Source organism: Anguilla anguilla, chromosome 16, assembly GCF_013347855.1.
Source record: "Anguilla anguilla isolate fAngAng1 chromosome 16, fAngAng1.pri, whole genome shotgun sequence".
In the NCBI taxonomy this organism is placed as follows: Eukaryota; Metazoa; Chordata; class Actinopteri; order Anguilliformes; family Anguillidae; genus Anguilla; species Anguilla anguilla.
The window spans coordinates 20,481,447-20,502,562 of NC_049216.1; the positions used below are offsets into that span (position 1 = coordinate 20,481,447).

The window sequence follows — 21,116 nt, forward strand, 5'->3', positions numbered from 1 at the left end:
CTGAATGCACAGAAGAAATTATACCTGAAAAACATACATAAAAATATGCAAATGTAGAAGTCACAAAAAATCTGTCATTATTGTTATCATCAGAACAACATTCACTTCAGGTACAAGGCTGAGTGCTTCCATTTGGCTTAACTGCTAGTGTTATCTTTGATTTATCCACCTTTTGGAATTTATAGTCTATATATATAATCTTTTTTTTGAATTACCTAATGTCACCATTCTAACAATCTAGCTGTTAATACATCAAATTTGATGAGTCGGTTGAAATTTAATCGGAAGTGAACTGGGTCAGACTCTGGGTAAGTCACACAACTGTCAGTAAAGCGTTTTCATAGGTAGCCAAAATTGAATGTGAAATCTACATTAAACATCTACAGCAAAATGAAATTCACTAGGTTAAATTTACATTATAAATTTGAACTTATCATCTGAATTCAAACATTTTATTAATTGCAAATTCAGCTGACTGCAGCTGAAACAAGATTTAAGACAAAACTTATCGAAATGTTTTAAACGAATGAGAGCACTGTTTCGTCATAAACAAACAATCCCACAACAAAGTAGGACTTACATTTGACAGATAAATTAAATCTGGGCTAAATATTATTCACACATGCGACAGTGTTCCAGTATGTTTCTGCGTGACTTTGCTGAATGTGCACAGGATAGAGGAGGTATGGCCCTGTGTGGCGTGATGCCAAACCTCTGTACATCCCCTATACAGAAAAATACACTAATTCTGATTTTCCATTTCATTGTCTTTTTATGAACTGCAGGTTGATTTGTGGACTCATTTTAAAGCAGAAAAAATGAATGACCGCATACATTTATTTTTAAAAATCCCTCTTTTCCTTTGAAGTTCAGTTTATTGAAGTACAGAAAAAAATATTTTACAAAATTAAATGTATATCATTTGTTAAAACAGAATAAAATATGCAATTAAATTAAGAATGTACAGGCATAATAAATATTAACTGCCAAGAAATAGTCCCTACATTTAAAACAGAATTCAAAGTCATTAACCAAACACCATAGTTTAGTTTATCATCTACATTTAAAGACATGTAAAGACAATATTGCAGATGAGTAAACTTCAGATGTCTGACCCATAATTCTAACTGTTTAGACTGATTTCTTTGTCCAATGACACCATGCGAACAGAAATAACGATTTTTAAAAATAGTTTTTGTTCCATTCGACAGCTCATTTTTTCGTTTGGCATAATGAAGAATTCATGATATAGGCTATACAATAGGAAAATACATTAATATTTAAGTTTCTCACACTTTCCGTTTACATTAATTAGGAAAGTTCTTTAAGACAGCTGTTCGGACATGCACAACATGTATCCATGGAACCACTGTACCCTGGTAAAGTCGGTGAGTCGAACCTGACCTTTGGAGGGTGTCCTTCAGTTGGTCTAAAGCACTTCCTGGGTCCGGTCTGTCAGGTATACTGCTGCCAGTCATGACTCTGTAGCACTGGTCCTGATTTTCCTGCCTCAAAGTCCCCTTGTAAGCATTCTGGTCACAAAATCAGCCTCTGACCTAGGATCTTTCTGTTGATCTCAGCCAAAGCCACTGAAAACACAAAGGCCTTTTCGTCCGAGAGGTTGGCATAAATGTCAATCTCTTTGTCTTGCTTCTCTGCGGAAGGGGAAAACGTGAATGAAAACAATTGATCACAATACAGCATCAGCTGCAATTCCACAAATGACATTTATAAATGTAGATATCACTGAAAACACAATTCCACAAATGACATTTATAGATGTAGTTATCAATGGAATTGGGCCTTAATACAAAGGTGGCTCTGCCAGGAACATTAATAATTCACCATTTGAGGGATACCAACATTGCAGAGAGGGAGCGAAGCCTCCCTTCTCACAATGCTTAACCAAGTGAGCAGTGTTCATAGGACAGTAGTGTGATGGCATTTTTTCCATAGACACAAAAACTATACATTAACTGGTGAATGCTGAACCAGCACTAACAGTGCACTGAGGATATTTCACACAAGCCGTTCTCACATCATGACACATGCATTGCCATTTGAAAAGGAAGCTACAAAATTTCAAATGCCACAGCAGGCAGGCCAGAGCCTCAGCAGGAAACACAGCTGGAGTGCAAACACCTGTGTAATGCCTCATCTGAGACCTGCAATATTTTCACTGCCAAAACAACAATGTGTAAGACATCACTCTCAAGCTGAGGCAAGACAGGCTCCCGTTTGTATATTTAATCAAGCAGACTACCTGTCTGCATACATGCATAGACCACACCCATGTGGAAAACAGTGGGATGCAAAACAAGTCGGACAATATCCCATACCATCAACCATTTTCACAATGAGAAATTCTATATCACTTAAATTTAAAAATTTTTACTTTTAAATGATCAAAAACTACTCATGTAAAAACCTTAACTAAATAACAAGACCAAATAATCAACTCAAATAAACATAGGCCTAAGTGTGAGAGTTATTTGGTGGTTTCAACTCTACCTTTCTCCTCCTCCTGCTTTTTGAGCGTTGTGGTCTTGGGCCGACCCCTCCCTCTGCGGATCTGCTCTGATTGACTGTTTGAACGGGACTGCCTCCTATTCTCCATGTCATTAGGTGAAGTGGAATTAATCCTGTCCCTCCGAATCCTCTCCGTTCTCCTCCGCTTAGGATCCAGTTTGTCTATTAAAATTGCAGCCAAAACATAAAGATCTTGTTTCCAAAAAAACGTTTTTAAAATGTTACAAATGGGTTGTGAATATTGGACAGACATCATGTACAAAAAACACATTTTAATAATGTTCCAAGGCTTGGGTTTTTATTAAATTTTATTTACATGCTAGAATTTAAAATTTATCAGGCTAGAAGGTGCATGCTTTTTATTACCTTCTGCACCAATATGCAATAAATGCAATAAATGCTCACGCCTTTTCTGACTGGGCACAAACCGCATCCATTATACTGAACACATATCTAGTGGGTATACAAAATTAAAAAAACAATGCTATTTTCATGCAGAATGTTCTGGCCAACAGCAAGTCACAAAATGTGCCCTTTAGTTCTTACTTCAGCACAGACAGAATTATACAGAGGCTGACTGACATAGTCAGGTCCATAAGTACTGGCAACTTTTATTCAAATGAGGGAAAAAATTTGAAAAATAATACAGATAATGGGTGACATGTTACACTTAAACACATGGGTTACCTATATACTTTTAGTCATCATTATCAAGGGTGTCAATAATTATAGACCTGGCTGTAAAAGAATGCAAGGCCACATATAGGCTACACCATAACGTAGCCTAATGCATAGCCTAGTTATTTCTGCTCTCGGTATTTCATTTACTCAATTTGCGTGCTTTAAATTTAAGTCATTCCACTATGCTAAAAGTTAATACATTTTGGCACAATTAAATAATAAGTCTTCATTTGATGAATAACTTGCTTGTCTGTTCTTATAAAATGTTAGCCATTTAACATTTTACATATAATTTCATCAATTTTATTTAATGGACAATTTTTATACAATGTCACCATATTGTGTCAATGCACTTGCACCAATAAAGCTCCTGATTGGACATGTAGTTATCTGTATCAGTACTGTTCAGCTTGCCCTAACATGAACAAAGATTGCCTTGAAGAGATTAAGGACATGACTCATCCCATTTACTGGAGATTGCCTCACCAGCACCAAGATGTATCACTGTGTGAGAACCTCCTAATCTCCTAGGAGCTGAAATCCTTCCTAAACATTCACCAGAATTTATGTATTTTTCATACTTGAATCATAATAAACCCATTAATTAAAAGAAAAGAAAAGCAAAAAGGAAATGTTTACATTGTCATTGTCTTTATCTTTCTTAGCAAAGGGGGGTAAAAGAAGGCCAATTTCCTGCAAGCTGTCAGCGCCTGCAGCTGTTCTCACAATTACTCAAATTCTCTGTGAGGGTGAATGCCGAAAACAGACCATTATTATTTAAATGAAATAAACATCAGCACACTGTGAAATGGGAGAAAAATCTAACTCTAATATGCATTGTGCACAAACATGATTTGCATTTCAACCTATACAAATTCAATCTACTAATCCACATGCAGTGTTCTTATTGTGGTTATAAGGAGAAAAGGAATCCATGGTAAAATAAAACCATGACTGCCACAAACTGTTAATACGTTTCAAGGGTTAAAAACATGCTACACTCTTCTGACAGATGAGAAAAACACTAAACATTTAATCATTTATACTGCCCAGCGGAAATCTGAGATGACTGTTTTACTGAAATGGCGCTATTCTGACCTACCAATGAGGCCAAAATTTCAGTGCTCATGGAAAAGACCAATGTTTAAATGATGCAATGAAATATAAACTAAATAAAGCATTTTATTCTACAGACTGCAACTTCACGAAAAGGTTCAAAACCTGTTAAACATTCCATTCATAACTTAAAATACACAGTGTAAAAAATCCACTCCCAAGACAAACAAGGGAAGATGGGGCCTAATTAATGTTTATGTCCCGTCATGAATACCTATCTGCTGCATCTGACAGCAACAGGATGTCACAGACTATCAGCCACAACACCCTGAGAGCATATGTTATGAAATCAAACTTACAAAACAGAACTGAATGACCTGTTCATCTATGAGTGTGCTGAACTATTCGAGTTGTATTCAGTGCCCTCAACAAAACTTCCACATACTTCTCACCAGGATTACACAAATGTTTATACATCATTTCTTTATTTAGTTGTTTTCAAATGCATATTTGGTTCAGCCCAATAAGGCTATTGTTCCCATGATAAACAACTATCAGGCAGAACTACAAGAAAGCAACCAGGCCTATCAGAAGTTATTCACAGGCAAAGCACTGGAGAGCGGAGTCAATGAGCTTTTTTGCCTGAAATGAAAGCTCCCATCCCCCACCACTCCCTGTATTTGCTCATGCAAGAACGCCTTCAGCCAGCCAGCTCTTCTGTTAAATATTCATACCAAATGAATGAGAACTTTTGCCAAGCAAAGCATCTTACAAAAATAAATTAATTAATAATCTGAAAGAAAAAGATAACTTTTCCAGTTAGTAAGGAGTGCAATTTCTAAATAAAAAATCCAAAATGGGGACAGGACTGAAATGTCAATTTTTAAACAGCACTAAAACCAGGAGAGTAATGGAAGTGCTTCTGTTCAATTTAATGAAACAACATCCTTTCAAACTAAATTCATAAAACCCTATTAAAAAGCAGGTAATAAGACAAACCTTAAATATTTACTCTGGTCTCGTTTGTATTTTAATTAAGTATGTGACAAACACACGAATTCACATTAGCCCAGATAAATTTGATGTCATCAACATTCATAAAAACACATTTGTTTTAGTAAACACACACTGAAGCAAGTAGGCTATCTTGTGCGGCTAAAAGCATAGTTTAACCCATGCCAAATATTTCCAAACAATAGGCCATCGTTGTGAAGATGATGATGATGGCCAATTCCAAACTCAAAGTTTCATTACATCGGTTTTTAAAAATATTTATCCTGTAGGTCCACATGTTTTATTTGGAAAAAATTAGGGTAATCAAGCGATTCCATTACCTATTCCAGATGACGATCTCTCGGATAGTTTTGCATTTAGAAGTTTTCGGCTAATAAACACGTAGCCACATGGACACGACTTGCAAGCAACTGGAATCTGAAGGGAACGGGTACAAAAATAGAAAGTTACAATATATTCCCGGGATACGCATTTTCTTTATTGTATGATAGCATCATCACACAAGGTTACAGAGCAATCTATTTTGCATAAATAGCTACTTAGTGTCGACCAGCACATCACTAGCGGATTGCTATCTTTCTAAAGAATTACTTATTTACACTACATCCGTGCGGTAGCCTATATCGTAGGCTACAGACCGAATTATATCAAAGGATAATTCCGACTCAAACGATGCATGCGCGTGCCCTTGTATATTACGGAACAAGTCCTTGACGAAATCCAGCAATAGCTGGCTACATCAGAACATCTGCCAATACAACCATACCGGCAACTTAACGTTTTTAGCTTGCGTGCTGTTGAGATGAAAGTGCCTTCGAGAAAACCAGAAGTAAACAACATATAAAATCAATAAAACAACGCAGCTATGTTGAGCTTTTGAGCCATCTTGATATATCTTTACTTTAACGCAATGTTACTTTCACATCACATTTGAGACAATCTGTAGTTTCATAATTACTTAGCCAAGTAATTCACGGATTTGCGATTTAAATTTGGAGGTCTAGCTATACTATATGCAAGCTATAGCCTACAGTTGCGAAATTTGCTCAATACTGATAACTATCTAACAATAGCCCAATTGAATAATGTATTAGCAAGCGAATCAGTAGTGTAGGCTAACTTTAGGATTCCATTTTAGGATCACCATTGTTCTGCCAAGTAACAGCTACCACAGAAGGCTACACCTAGCGATATAGCTATCAATCAAGAAGTATCATTTTATGCAAGTAGTCCAAACACGAATATCGAAAGCAGTTGTTTTGCTATTGCCAATTCTTTCCGTAGCAGCACGCCAACTTCTGTCCGGATGCATTCGTTTTTCTGTGACAGCAGCATTATTCGTACACGGTATGCTACTTAATTCAATAAAATGTCAAATATGCATAATTTCTCACCTGTTGATCGCATTCTGGACATGATTTGGTAGCCATTTTTACTTTTTTAGCCTTAATAGCCGACATTCTTTGTTCTCTTTGTAAAAAAAAAAAGTTTTGAATACGTATTTGTATCCAGTAATATTACTCTCCAACTTCCGCCCGCTGCACACCCAGCAAAGCGTGAAGTGCAGCTGATTCGGCCCCACGAGCTCAGAAACACACCAAACCGAGATCAATCACACCGAAATACTGACCATGCGCACTGAGAGTATCTGTAGCGAGCATTGGTAGACAGACCTCAATTTGCTTTCCCCACATTATAACAGTGAGCATGCGTGAGTCTTCAGTCGCTTGCTTCAGGGGAGGAAAAGCCTCAGAACGTACATACCGGAGAAGGTAGGAGGGACCAGCAAAATTTTTACATGGGATACCCCCAAAGCCTCCACCTCTTACTCTCTGGGTTTAAGGCGTATTTAACTAGATAGGAAAGCACGCCTTCAGTTAACCTACTATACAGTCCAATCGATCCAATTGCTTTTTTTGTTATTATTATTATTTTCCCTCTTTGCTTCCTTTCCTTGCACCCATTCCTATTATGGAAGCCCAAACGGCTCAAAAATACGTGAAATTGACGTCTAGAATCACGCGTTGTCAACGTGTTGTCAACGAGTGCTTTCCAATGGTTTATTTTTACCTCCTTATAGACAGCGAATTGCAGTTTGTTGTCAATAATATGATTATTTTGGAAAAAGTCATTATACTTTCAATCATTGATGTTTATGAAACATAATCAAGCATAAAGATTCAAATGTATTAACCCTCTATAATATGTCTCTTATGCAGTAAAACGTATTGGCAAACTTCTAGGGACCCGTGTGTGATATTTGTTATTTACTTATTGTTTTATTTTGTTTATTCTTATATGGACTTTTTTTGTTGGATTATTCATATATATATATTTTGCAATAAATAAACAAGAATAAATAAAAAAATGAATAAATAAACACATCCTTACTTCCCTTCCTAGTGTCCTTTTTATTTCCTAGCTCCTAGCTAAATTATCTGAAAATATCACATTTGTCCCTGGTTCATTTACTGCTGTATTTTGTTGCTTTTCTAAAGGACACAGCAATAGCAAAAACGCACAAGACCTGCTTCTCTTGCATTTTAGTGGAATAAAAACGGAAGTATGCAGATCTGAAAAATCAATGTACAATACTAGTTATACTGCCAGTTAAATTAATTGTAGGCATGTGGTTTGAACAGAGATTTAATTTCTGAAATTACTCAATTAAAACATTGATTTAATGTTTTATTATTTTTGTTGAGAGGTGACTTTTTACCATACAGTTTGTGGCATGTAAATTCACATCCATAAAATTCCCATGCTGGCCCTTGAGTGATCAGCATTAATGTGCTGTGTAGGTATCTCGCATCTCAATGACACTCCTTTCCCAATTCTGTGCCGTGATTTTCTTTCCAGTCTCTAAACAGCAGATATTTAGGATCGAGTTCCAGGGCAATGTTGTTGTCATCAAAAAGGAAATAATAAAGAAAACTATACTGTTTCCCAGTATGTGCATTCATAACATTAGATTATATTACATAACAATCACATATAGCAGACTCTCTTATCCAGAGCAACATACAGAAGTGGAGAACGTCACATATGTAACATGATATACAGAGACGTACACATTCTTAATTCTAAAGTGTCTGAGAAGCTTTAAAGAGGTTGATTAGATGACCCTGTGTTGAGTTGGGTTAAAACAAATGATAAATACAGCAACCACATTTTCAGTGTTACATTATACTGATTTAAAAATGGGTAACGTGCAATGCAATGTATAATATCTAATCAAACTTTCAGTTATGCTATATGGAAACATTAGCTGACCAATAGCTGTGAAATATAACATTGTATTCTCCTCATCTATTTACAATTTCCTGTAATAAAATTGTTCTTAGTGAGGGCAATACACTCTAAAACGAGATGTTATCTTCCTGCTATCAAGTAATCAAGTCTACAAAGATCATATATTTATATAATATTTCAAAATATGTTGTTTGACAATCAGCATATTGCATGATTATTTATTTTACAACATATCCATAAAAATGATGTATTGAAGTTGTATTGATACAGCTTCAATGCAGCAAGTTGAAAATTATACAAAATTATATTTTTAATTTAAGCAAGGGCATTGTAGCTTTTTAACATTTTTTGTTTACAGTGCTGTAGGTTTTGTGACAAATTCACAATGCCTGAGGAATTACATTGTGAATTGCACAATGCACCACACTACCCACTGAGTAAATACTCCATCATGCGCTTGTCCAAACAAACGGCTTTTACAAATAAACAAAGGCTGTGTAATTAATGGGTGTCAATTAGGAGTGAGAGAATACTGCTGTCCTTTTCAATCCTATAATACAACACAACGGAAGACTGTAGTTGTTATCTTCTGTTTCTCATAAGACCATGTACAGTATGTGGACTCTACAATAATATATTTTTTTTTAAATAGCACAGGAAAACATACTAATTAATTAAATATATTTAGCATTTCTCCATGCTTAATTATTATTTATTATTATTAAAAAAAAAAAAAAAATAAAAAATATTCTTCAAATAAATTAAGATGATTTACATCGAACTAGCAGGTAAAAGCAATACATGAATAGTACATTAGCAACAAATGCTATTTAGATCTTCTAAATGTCAAAAAGATATTGTGTTTCTCTCTTCATAAGACAAATGACTGCGCTCTGAAATGAACTCAACAAAACAGTTTCTGTTCCTTGCCCAGTTTCCTGTGAGCTTCCTGGGAACTAGGTGTGACAATAGAGCGACAATAAACATCATATTTTTCTTTACACTATCATTAATGGCCACCTACAAAATGTACACCTACAAAAAAGCAAATATATTGTGACTCAACACATGTGAGACACACAAAGTTCAGTGGGCACACACCATGGCACATTCAAATTTCAACTGGGTAGGATGGTATGTCATCCCTTCAATGCTTAATAAGCAAATTTAGAGCTGAAATCTTATGAAATTGCTCGTTTTTGTAATACAGAAGAAGTAACTGGGGTTAATTTATTTTTTAGATTTCCCTACTCTCTTCACTTTTGGAACAACATATCTCTTCTTATTTTAATGAATTCTATGGGATTGTTGAAATGAAGGAATGAATCGTGTTGTTTCAGAACTGTAATACAGGCACATCATCATTGGATGATGTCATTACACTTTTATATGTTTGGTAAATTCTACATTCAAAAATCAAGAATAAGTGGCTCCAAACCCAATTTTAGAATATTCAGTGTAGATTTCAATATTTTATTCAACTCCTTATAGAGTGTAAATCTAATTTTTTCCCATTTTTATTTATTTCTTTATTAGAAGGGTATCCCACACCTTTGTTGTGTTGTTGTTGTTTCTGTATTTAATATTTCAGTGATTATTGTAATGTTTCATGCAAAAAAGGACGGTATGTCATAACAGAGACACTGTAGTTGATAATGATATAATTATGTCAACCAATGTTGTCATACTGGCTGGTGCAATTCTACCAAAAAATGATGTGCCCACAAGAATGGCTCGGGTGTTGTAGTTCTGAGAGGTTCGACATCAATCGGAAGAGCTTGAGAAAGCAACTACAACGACCATAATCCGTTGTACACTGTATGAAACAGAACTGCGTTGTATTGCGCATCGGAACTGGTATTTTTTTTTACCTTTCCCTAGCAAGGGTCGGCGTAATAGTGTATATTTGCCATTACTGTAAGCTTTGCAGCTGTTAAAATGAATTTTAAAACTATTTAAGGATCTTCCGTCTTAATTCCAGCGTGTTTACGCTGCTATCGGTCATTTATTGCATTTGTCAGGTAGCCTACATTTAGATCAACTGCATCTCAGTCGTAGAATTAAAAGTTACAGAATATTTAACTAGCATCGTAGACTATAGGACAAACTACTCGGCTTTAAGAATGCACCGACTTCAATTTATTGCATATCGATCTGTTATTGCAGGTGCTTTTGATCAGTACCAAATACTGTCTATGCATTATATTAGAACACCATGCCACATACAGCCAGTAAGACAAAAAACACAAGGATCCGTTGAAAATTACGGATTAAAGCGATTTAGCACAGCGGAGGCAACTGTAGCAACGACAGAAAATGACAGGATACGAGGGAGGACCTTGACGATGGAGACGCTTAACCCGCACGTAAAAGCAGTGGAATATGCTGTCAGAGGGCCCATTGTTATCAAGGCAGGGGAAATTGAAAAAGGGTTACAGCAGGTAAGTAGCATAAATATAGCTAATTTGCATATATTTCAGTACAATGCCACATAGGCTACATTGCAAATCTACTAAAAACGAATGTCATTAGTGCAATAGCGGCTGCATGCAGTGACTTGATATAGTTGTCACTATAGCCTAATAACAAGCTATAATGACTACATTAATAAATACAGGTAACCAAAGTACCCGATTCTTTTGTCGTCATCTTGTCAGCCCAGCGAGAGGTTTGACATGGTGTGGGAGCGTCTTTTGGTAGATGGGCTTGGGATGTTGCCACGTGTGCATAAGTGCATTTACCAATAAAACGAGTAGGCTGATTTAATTTGCTTGTTGTCGGCGCAGTCGGATACAGCCTAACTTTGATGTTTTTTTATTTTATTTTAATGACGTTACCAATTCGTTATTAAATTCATAACAAGACCTTCAATGTTTAAGATTGGAAACAAGTGAGCATAACGTAGGCCTACGTGGCCCGTAAAGGCCAAGTCACCGATGTAGCGGATAGGATTCTGTTCTCATGGGTACAGATTCAGAAGACACTGCAATTATGCTTTTCTCCATTCAACAACGAAACTGCTAGTACACTCAAAGGTCCACTTTTTGTACCTGGACTGACTCCCATATGACCCCTCAGTTTACTGATGGTTTTGCAGATTAATCTTTCTAAATTTACACTGTCAGGAATTATTATACTCCAGTGTTGATGTGGATCCTATTTTTCAGGGTGTTAAGAAGCCATTCACTGAGGTGATTAAGGCCAACATAGGAGATGCACATGCCATGGGGCAGCCGCCAATCACTTTCCTCCGGCAGGTAAATATATAGGCCCCTCATCACTGAATGCCTTTGAACTTCAGGACAGCACTGAATTACCCCATTTGTTAGAGCTCATTCTAACTGTGTTTATGGAACATAATGACTTATTACCAAAAGGTTGTGGGTTCAAATGTCTGATCCAGCCCCTACTTTTGTAGTTTTGATTAGAGAACATTTGAGTACTCGTGCCCATCCCTAATTGATGTTGTAAGAATTTTGGTATGAACCTTGTACATTACATCTTAAGATCCAATCCAACTTTTTAGTTCTCAGTGGTCATCTGGAAAATGTAGGCTTACTAGTTGCGAATTTTAGCTTCTGAAACAAATATTTGACAGTCTGGGTTGTCTTTCAGGTTTGCTAGTTACATGGGTTACATTTTAGGACTGAACGCTTGTATCCCTGGGAGGGGTCATTTTCCTTTATTGTGAATGGTCTGGGATGACAATTTGCCATTGATTCTTTCTGTTTCCATGGTAATCTGAAATAATGTGGCTGATTGTCTGAAGCGCAAAGGTCTTGGATGGCTTGGACTGAAACATGTCCTTGTGGCTACTGTCACACAATATCTGATAAACTCAATGAAATAGCCTATGGCATGGCTTCCAGACACCATTCTTAAGAATAGGGCTATCTTCAAACTCCTGCTGTCTTTTGCAAAAATGACTGACTAGCTCTGCTCTGCCACTCTCCAGCCCTCGAGGTATTTTGTTGGACTCTTGGTCTTAGGTGTCTTCCCTTTGTGTGTGGAAAACTAGAGGGCATGATCAGAGTTCTGCAGTGGTCGTATTTCTTGTCACCCGTAAGCCTTGTTGGGCTGATACAGATAAATTAGCCTAGTACTTGCCTTCATCACATGTTAGTCTACTGCAAAGATTTCTGCTCACTGGTCTTCCCAAAAATGCACAAATTACAACTGCTTGACATCTTTGTACTGCCTACTTTTTCAATAAAATTGATTTTAAGGTTCTCTTATTTGGTTTAAAGGCATTAAGTGGACTAGCTTTCAAGTACATTATCAATCTCTTATTGAACTATCAGCCCCAAAGTGACCACAGATCTGCAGCAACCAGCTTTCTCCTTGTTTCTAAGAGCAGAGAGGCTTTTTCAGTTTTTTACTCCTAAGCTATGGAACGCACTACCACATCAGGTCTGAGAGGCTAAATTTATTGAATATTGAAAATATATGGGGAAAAAGTGGCAGAGAACAACCTGTCTATTGAGACCTTCCTTCCCTGGTTTCAATTGGCTGTGGTCAATACTAATGTGTGTAATAGAGTTTTTAATTGAATTACCAAATGTGGGAAAACGTATGCAGAGATGCTGGACCTCCTTTCTCATCTGCCTGTTTAAAGCCCTCTATTCTCCTATTCAAGTGGCAGAACCAGCTGTATATATCCCCTCAGTTCAGAAGTCCTTTCTTTGAAGGGATAGCAGCCCTCAAAGCCCAAGGTTGAATTCTGTTTTAATCCTCGGATCCATTCCGTGTACAGGTGGTTGCTCTCTGCACATGCCCAGAACTGCTAGACAGTCCCATCTTTCCAGAGGACGCCAAACTGCGAGCTCGGCATATACTGCAGGACTGCGGCGGAAACAGTCTCGGTGCATTTGTGTGTGTGTGTGTGTGTGTGTGTGTGATCCTGCACAAAAATATAGGCTATAGCCTACAGTGCAGATTTGTTCTTTTGAAATCACATGGTGAGAGTACACAGTTAGGAGAGAATGCTGTCCTCCTGGCTGACTGTTAGCTCATTGTCATTATGTGTTCCCACAACCACAGAGTACTGCTAGGAATACATTTTCAAGATAACATTTTTGGCCTCAAAGAACTGTGTAGGAATATAAAATCAAACTAATAAGTCAGAGCATAAGAATTAATTGAATTGCTGTGAGAAAATACACTCTTTGGAACTCTTATCTTAGCCATGACTGAAATTGTATTACTAGATAAATAAAAAGTATTTGAATGGGTCCATATGGAACTTGTTTGTGTTCTCTGAAGAGTTCCCCTATGATTTCAGGCTCTTACAGTGCAAGCCAAGGGGTGGACTGCATCCGTGAGGACATCGCCGCGTACATAGAGCAGAGAGACCTTGGGGTTCCTGCCAGCTGTGATGATATTTTCCTCACCACTGGGGCCAGTGATGGCATTATGGTGAGACCCACTTTTGTTTACACAGTTATCTGAAATATGTGGCTGTGAAGGATAGTACAGACCGTGTTTGTGAGGAAAGTCTATAGCATTGGTAATATTCTCTCAAAATCGTTTTTCAACCCTGCTTTCATCTGGATTTCATCTCATTGTCATTTATTTCAGTATTAATTTTACATGCCAGGGAATTCCATCACAAGTTATCGGTGGTATGAGTAGGACTGGTTTAGGGGCAACACACAATAGGACATCTCAGCTTTCATCTGGTTTGAATTTCAGACCATTTTGAAGTTGCTGGTGTCGGGACAGGGTCGGTCTCGGACGGGCGTGATGATCCCCATCCCCCAGTATCCCCTGTACTCGGCAGCAATCTCCGAACTGGAGGCTGTGCAAGTTAACTATTACCTGGATGAGGACAACTGCTGGGCACTGGATGTCAATGAGCTGCACAGGGCCTTCCACACAGCCAAACAATATTGCAATCCCAGAGTGCTTTGCATCATCAATCCTGGAAACCCTACGGGTATGTGTTCTAAGCAGACGCTAATTGCAGGCCTCATTTGGTATAGAAGGTGCACTCAGAGCCAGGACCAGTGTTTTGGGGTCAGATGCTCTGGGTATATTGTTTCATGAGTGCTGCAATCTGTCCTACTTCAGCCAGCTCTTGGTCTCATTGTCCAGGTCAGGTTCAGAGCAAGAAGTGCATTGAAGAAGTCCTTCACTTTGCCTATGAGGAGAAGCTGTTTGTTTTGTCTGATGAGGTATGGATTGTTTGCCATTTCATTTTGCTGATTCAAGGAAGTTTATAACACAGGTTAGTGCAGTAAAATGGAAATACCATTGGGCTCCCAAAATAAACTCTTAGTTGGTTCATTTATTTAGCCTGTGTTATTTACATGTGTAGAAAAACACAATATTTTGTGAGTACCCTACAGCTATACATTATAGCTGTATAACCAAAGAAACATGTTATGGTCAAGAACACCTTAGCAAGGCATGGGAACCAGTAATGTAGAGACACAGGGTTCTGTCTCAGCACAGATGATATGCTGCTATAAATCCCAATATCCTTAGCTAGACGTGCACTGCCACTGAGCATGTTTACATATAGTCTTTTAGGTATTGTAAACTATTGCAATTATCAAGTTCATATCCCAGGATTAAAGCACCAGTGTTTCCCCTCCATGGAGGCAGGAGTGACAAGGTGCCTCAACTGAATTTTTGGCAACTAGAATTTTATTTTATTTAAACTATGCTTAGAGGAAAATTGGTCCTCGACTCCAAATAACTTGGCTGAAACAAGCAAATAAATCTGTGGCCTATATGTTATTCTCAACAACAAACAGAGCATTGGATCTTTTGCCATGTTGTTCATATTTAGGCATGAGCATTGGTGAATCAGCTAAAGGGCGAATCGGCTGTAATAAAGTTCCAAGTATCAGCTGTGTGCAGGTGTGCATGTATGCAACATTGAGTTGCACTGTAAACCTGAGAGCCCATGCACTAGCCCAGCCCATGCACTGGAAAAAATCCTAGGGGAAACACTGGACACTGACAGAACCTTATTATTGTTTTGACAGGTGTACCAAGAAAATGTCTATTCTCCAGATTGCCAGTTCCATTCCTTTAAGAAGGTCCTATATGAGATGGGTGCTGAGTATTTCAACAATGTGGAGCTAGCCTCCTTTCACTCCACCTCCAAAGGCTATACAGGAGAGTGAGTCTTCCGTTTAGCAGTATTTTTGTGAAATACCACATGTTTCAGGACTGGTGTACTATCTTATGTACATTGGATTCAGTATTTGCAGACTGGCACACATCTTTTGTATGTAAATGTCTCTGGTTAGTTACAATTTGGAAAGCGGCTCCCTGATGTGTTCCAGGTGTGGCTTCAGAGGCGGCTACATGGAGGTGATTAACATGGATCCGGAGGTCAAGGCCCAACTGGTGAAGCTGCTGTCAGTACGCCTGTGTCCCCCTGTGGCAGGACAAGCTGCTATGGATGTCATTGTCAACCCTCCACGACCAGGAGAACCCTCTTTTCCAAAATTCCTTGAGGTATGTTGCCTCCCTGGAGTGGGTGGGTAAGTGGATGAAGGTCATCACTCTCCTTTATGAGTTCCTAACAGGGCTTTACAGAGGACATTATGTAAAAACGGGTTCAAATTCACACTAGATATCCCTGTATAATGCAGGCTCTGGGAAAATAATCAGTCCATAGTGAGCGCTGTTTCGCTGATGCAGCTGTGAAATAGCAATATGCGCTTGTGCGCTAGTGGCATGTGTTTAATATCTTCAGCATGGAGCTGAAATCCTGCACCCATAGTGTGTTGAGCTAATGTTAACAAAGAATGTTAGACTCTGTGAAGTGCTGTTACTTTATTGTTTTGTATATTTGCCCTCTCATATATGTGGCATATCCACAATAATCCCCCCCACCCTTTAAACTTAATAGTTTCTGTTCAATATGCCTCTGCAATTAAGGTGTCTATGTGCAACCGGGTAGCAGTAGGTAAATTGTTTTTTAAACAGTTGAATGTATGTTTTATCTTGTGTATTTCTTATAGGGGTCATTCTTGAAACTCAGTTTTTCTGTTTTAATTTAAGTGTAGTGGAGTGAACAGACTCGTATCATTAGTTAGCTTCCTGTGTGAACTAAAGCCGTGACTATTTTAAGAGGGTCTGCTGCTGTAAAACAGGCAAAAAAAAGATTACCTATGTAATCGCAAAGACATATCAGTTTGTCATTGTGAAGAGAAGATGGTAAAATGTCCCTCCCCTAGTCTGAACTAGTGGCGAATGGCGAAGCGATTTCTGGCCTGCCATTTGTGGTGCGATCTGAGATCCGTGCTGATGACGTGATTGGTGAGCACCACCAGTGGCAGATGCGTGCTCTGCTCTCTCTCAGGAAAAGACCAGTGTGCTCGGGGCCCTGGCAGAGAAGGCCAAGCTGACAGAGCGGACCCTCAATGCTGTCCCAGGGATCACGTGCAGCCCTGTGCAGGGCGCCATGTACGCCTTCCCCCGCATCTTCATCCCCCCCAGAGCTGTGGAGGAGGCCAAGGTCTGTCACTGCCTGCCTTCTGCTGCTCTCATGCTAGCAGGAACACAAATCTCTCACAGTGAAATATTAATAACTGGGTAAAGGTTTCAGATGCATAACAAACTCAGTGCCAGCTCTAAAAGACAATTTTGACTTTCAGTTTCTACCTAAAATAACAAGTAAACGGTTGAGTTTTACTTAAAAACAATCTGAGACACAACTTTCCTCAAAATAGTCTCCTTTGGCTTTAATTGCAAGTAAATGATTTTTATAGATTATTTTTTTAAGTAAAACAAATCTTTACGTGTTATTGAAGATTGAAATTGAAAAAAAAGTTTATACTTTGGTTTTCATATATACGTTTTTTAAATTTATTTTATCTGTAGGCGACCTAATACTTTTGGCCTGTATATACACTACATGGCCAGTAGTATGTGGACACACGAACATCACACCCATATCTGCTTGTTGGAAATCTCATTCCAAAACCCTTAAACATGAATATGGAGCTGGTCTCCCCTTTGCTGCTATGACAGCCTCCAATCTTCTGGTTAGGCTTTCCACTAGATTTTGGGATTTGCTTCCATTCAGCCACAAGAGTGTGAATGAGGTGGGCACTGATGTTGGGCGATAAGGCCTGGCTCACAGCCGGTGTTACAATTCATGCCAAAGGTGTTTGATGGGGTTGCGGTCAAGTTTTTCCACACCAAACTTGGCAAACCATTTCTTTATGGACCTTGCTTTGTGCATGGGTGCATTGTCAAGCTAAAACAGGAAAGGGCTTTTGCCAAACAGTTGCCACAAAATTGGAAGCACACAATTCTCTAGAATGACATTGTATGCTGTAGCATTAAGATGTCTCTTCACTGGAATTAAGGGGTCTAGCCCTACCCATGAAAAACAGCTGGTGTTGCTTCCAGAGGCAGTCTGGAGCTCGGTAGCGAGTGTTGCAATCGAGCACAGATGTTTTTTTATGTGCAATGTGCGTCAGCACTTGCCTGTCCTGTTCTGTGAGCTTGTGTGGACTATTTTGCGGTTGAGCAGTTTCTGATGAAAAGTCACTGAGAAAAAAGTCACTGAGCTCTTCAGTACAGCCTATTCTACTTCCAGTGTTTGTCTATTGAGATTCCATGGCTGTATGATTTATTTTATGCACCTGTTAGCAATGCGTGTGGCTGAAGTAGCCCACTAATACTTTTGGCCATATAATGCATATATAGACTGTATGACCAGAAGTATCTGGACACCCCTTGGCCTGGGACTGTTTTTCATGGTTTGGGCTAGGCCCCTTAGTTCTAGTGAATGGAAATCTTAATGCACTGACATTCTAGTTGATTCTGTGCTTCCAACATTGTGGCAACAGTTTGGGGAAGGCACTTTCCTGTTTCAACATGACAGTGTCCCCGGGCACACAGTAAGGTCCATGTAGAAATGATTTTGTCGCGATCAGTGTGGAAGAACTTGACTGGCTTGCACAGAGCCCTGAAATGAACCCCATCCAACACCTGTGGGATCAATTGGAAAGCTAACTGCGAGCCAGGACTAATCGCCCAATCAGTGCCCGCCCTCACTAATGCTCTAATGCTAATTCATATATATATATGAGCAGATCTTTATGAACACAGAAAAGTGGTGGCACAGGCGTTGATATGGCATTGGGCCATGCTTGTTCCAGGTGCTTGGGGTGACTCCAGACATGCTGTACTGCCTGCGGCTGTTGGAAGAGACGGGGATTTGCATCGTTCCTGGCAGTGGATTTGGACAGAAGGAGGGCACCTACCATTTCAGGTGACCTGTCAAACGTTGACATTTAATTATTTATCAGTTTTCACAGATATTTCATTTGTTGTCTTGTGTCACATGTCTTTGCTGTCTTACTGCTTACTGCACACTGCCACCACATCTGCCCACACAGAGCATAGTCAGGCATCTGCACAGCCTAACATTTCTGGTTACATAATTGTGCATTTAACAGTTCATAGTCTGTCTTAAAATCTCTGGTTCTGTGGAACAATGGGAAAAGCACTTTGCATTTGCTCAATGAGAGCTTTTAACTCCAGGCTGTGGGTTTCTCGAGGTGGGCTGTTACGTGTGCTTTTCTCTTCAGGATGACTATTCTGCCCTCTACTGAGAAGTTGAAGCTACTTCTAGAGAAAGTGCAGTCCTTCCACATCAGGTTTCTACAGGAATACTCTGTCATAGAAGAGCCTTTGAGATGAACATCCTGAAGAGGAATATGGAAGATTTTGCAGAACACTCAGTCACAGCCAACCACAGAGTGTTTACCATGTTTTTGAAAGACACACGTATACTTAAATTAAATAAATTTACAGCAACAAGTGATAGTTGTTGTTCTTCATCATGCACCTGTAGACTACAGTGAATTCATGGTTGGCAAGGAAGCGAAGTGAGATATGGACTGAAGAGCGGGTGTTGTTGGTATGAAGGGAAAAGCTTCAAAATGAGGATAGTGTGTTAAGTTTGCCCCAAAACATGTACAACATATAGTTTTGTTTTTAGGCCTTTGAAAAATAAGTGTCCAAATGACCTTTAATTTAAGCATTTGTCAAGCATGTGTCTCAGAATTATGTTGGTACCTTTTCAAAAGATGATGAAATGTAGTTTAATGTGAAAATACAATGCATATACAGAACAAGTTGTCCTTTACCTTGAAGTAACCCCCACTAATTTCAGCCCCCATTAAAATTCAGCTCTCACACATTTATCCTTATATATGGAAAACATATATAAGGGTATTGACAATGGACTCTTAAGTGTCCATACTTCCATTCCAATGCCAGTATCAATTAATTATACTATATACTATATTATATATATTATATTTACTATATTAATTATACTATACTATAATTATATACATTTTCTGATTTTGTTTTCAAAGAAGATTTGTGTTCCTTGTATTGATGTGTTTTTACTTTGTTTAAAAAGGCTTTTAATGAAAAGCAGATTTAATATTTGTTGTATTCACTGTTTTGGACAATAAAGACCATTGGACCATTTCTGCATTTTACAAGCTTCTATTATTGACAGTCTTTTTGGACAATTGTGGACAGGGCATTTTTTATTTCAGTTTTGATAATGACAGGTTCATTGCTAGGCAGGGGCTTTGTTTTTGCTGTAAATTGTATTGTACATCATGTTATATTAACCTGGAGTGCAATATTCCAAATGGAGAACTTACCACAGCACTGCAGGGGAAGTCATTCCAATGTTATAGTCTAAAAGTATGCTGCCACATATTGTTAGGATAATGTAGTTGCAGTTGTGAGTGACTAAATATTTCTCTTCAGAAATAAAAAAAATCTCTGCACTTGAGGTTGTGGGTCTCTGATGGGAAGGTTACGTGAAACAAGTAACTTCACATTATGAAAGGGGCTTAGTTCCCTTTATTTTAACGGAATGCTGCTTATGTCTTCCACTCCAGGTCAGATCAGATATGTTTCTGGGCTCAAATAATTGTCAAACAAAAAAAGGGTGCCATGGATAATTCAGTCTGAAAAATGTATTCAGTGTACAAAGCCGGACTTAATGTTTCCCTGTCAGGCAGATCCTGGTTGGTTGGCAGAAAATGACTGGGTGAGAGTGCTGGATAGCAATCTGTAAAGGCACGGCTAGACTGTGACACATTTCTAATGGAGAAGTAACCATGGTAATGCCTTTAAAATCTGACCAGCTGGACAATGTGACCATTCTGAAAAGATCTAGATCCAAAACCTATGATACATCACGTCATGTTATATTTCTAGCCCTCAGAGTTGAAAGCTGGCGTTTATACATGAAAGTCAAATGAACTGCCCCTGCCAAGCCACCATTAAAGATGAAAAGGATACAGTTATGCCTGGCAATGGTAATAGTTTGTCAGATGTATGAGCAGATGGTAAAGATAAAATTGCTGCCTGGGGGGGTAGGGGGTTATTGCATGCTCACTTTGTTAATCTAGTTTCCCTACCACTTTGGAATTTCAAAATGAAATCTACATCCATCAACTTGCTTACCTGCCTGTTAATCCACGTGTTAGAGTAAACCTTCCACATTTCATTATTTCTCATAATGCTAGGCTCTTCACATGGCATTAGTACATAAAAAAAACATGATGTGGTAAAGTCCC

General features: G+C 38.4%; 2 protein-coding genes across 3 annotated transcripts; one reads left to right on the forward strand and one right to left on the reverse strand.

Annotated features, from left to right (window-relative positions):
• Positions 1-835: 835 nt before the first annotated feature.
• On the reverse strand, positions 836-7,208 carry LOC118214764 (UPF0547 protein C16orf87 homolog). 2 transcript variants are annotated; one of them, XM_035394962.1, is made up of 4 exons: positions 6,954-7,208; positions 5,601-5,697; positions 2,512-2,691; positions 836-1,655 (listed from the first exon to the last, which is right to left on the reverse strand). In XM_035394962.1, the coding sequence occupies exons 1-4, from the start codon at positions 6,987-6,989 to the stop codon at positions 1,537-1,539; spliced, it is 432 nt and encodes a 143-aa protein (XP_035250853.1). In that variant the 5' UTR covers positions 6,990-7,208; the 3' UTR covers positions 836-1,536. The 2 variants fall into 2 exon arrangements, with proteins under 2 accessions (XP_035250853.1, XP_035250852.1); XM_035394961.1 differs by lacking the exon at positions 6,954-7,208 and adding an exon at positions 6,675-6,920.
• Positions 7,209-10,352: 3,144 nt separating this feature from the next.
• LOC118215182 (alanine aminotransferase 2-like) lies at positions 10,353-20,018 on the forward strand. Its single transcript, XM_035395665.1, has 11 exons — positions 10,353-10,973; positions 11,700-11,789; positions 13,286-13,394; positions 13,814-13,947; positions 14,224-14,467; positions 14,626-14,705; positions 15,525-15,661; positions 15,828-16,002; positions 16,853-17,008; positions 18,663-18,775; positions 19,095-20,018. The coding sequence occupies exons 1-11, from the start codon at positions 10,656-10,658 to the stop codon at positions 19,204-19,206; spliced, it is 1,668 nt and encodes a 555-aa protein (XP_035251556.1). The 5' UTR covers positions 10,353-10,655; the 3' UTR covers positions 19,207-20,018.
• The last annotated feature ends 1,098 nt before the right edge of the window (positions 20,019-21,116 follow it).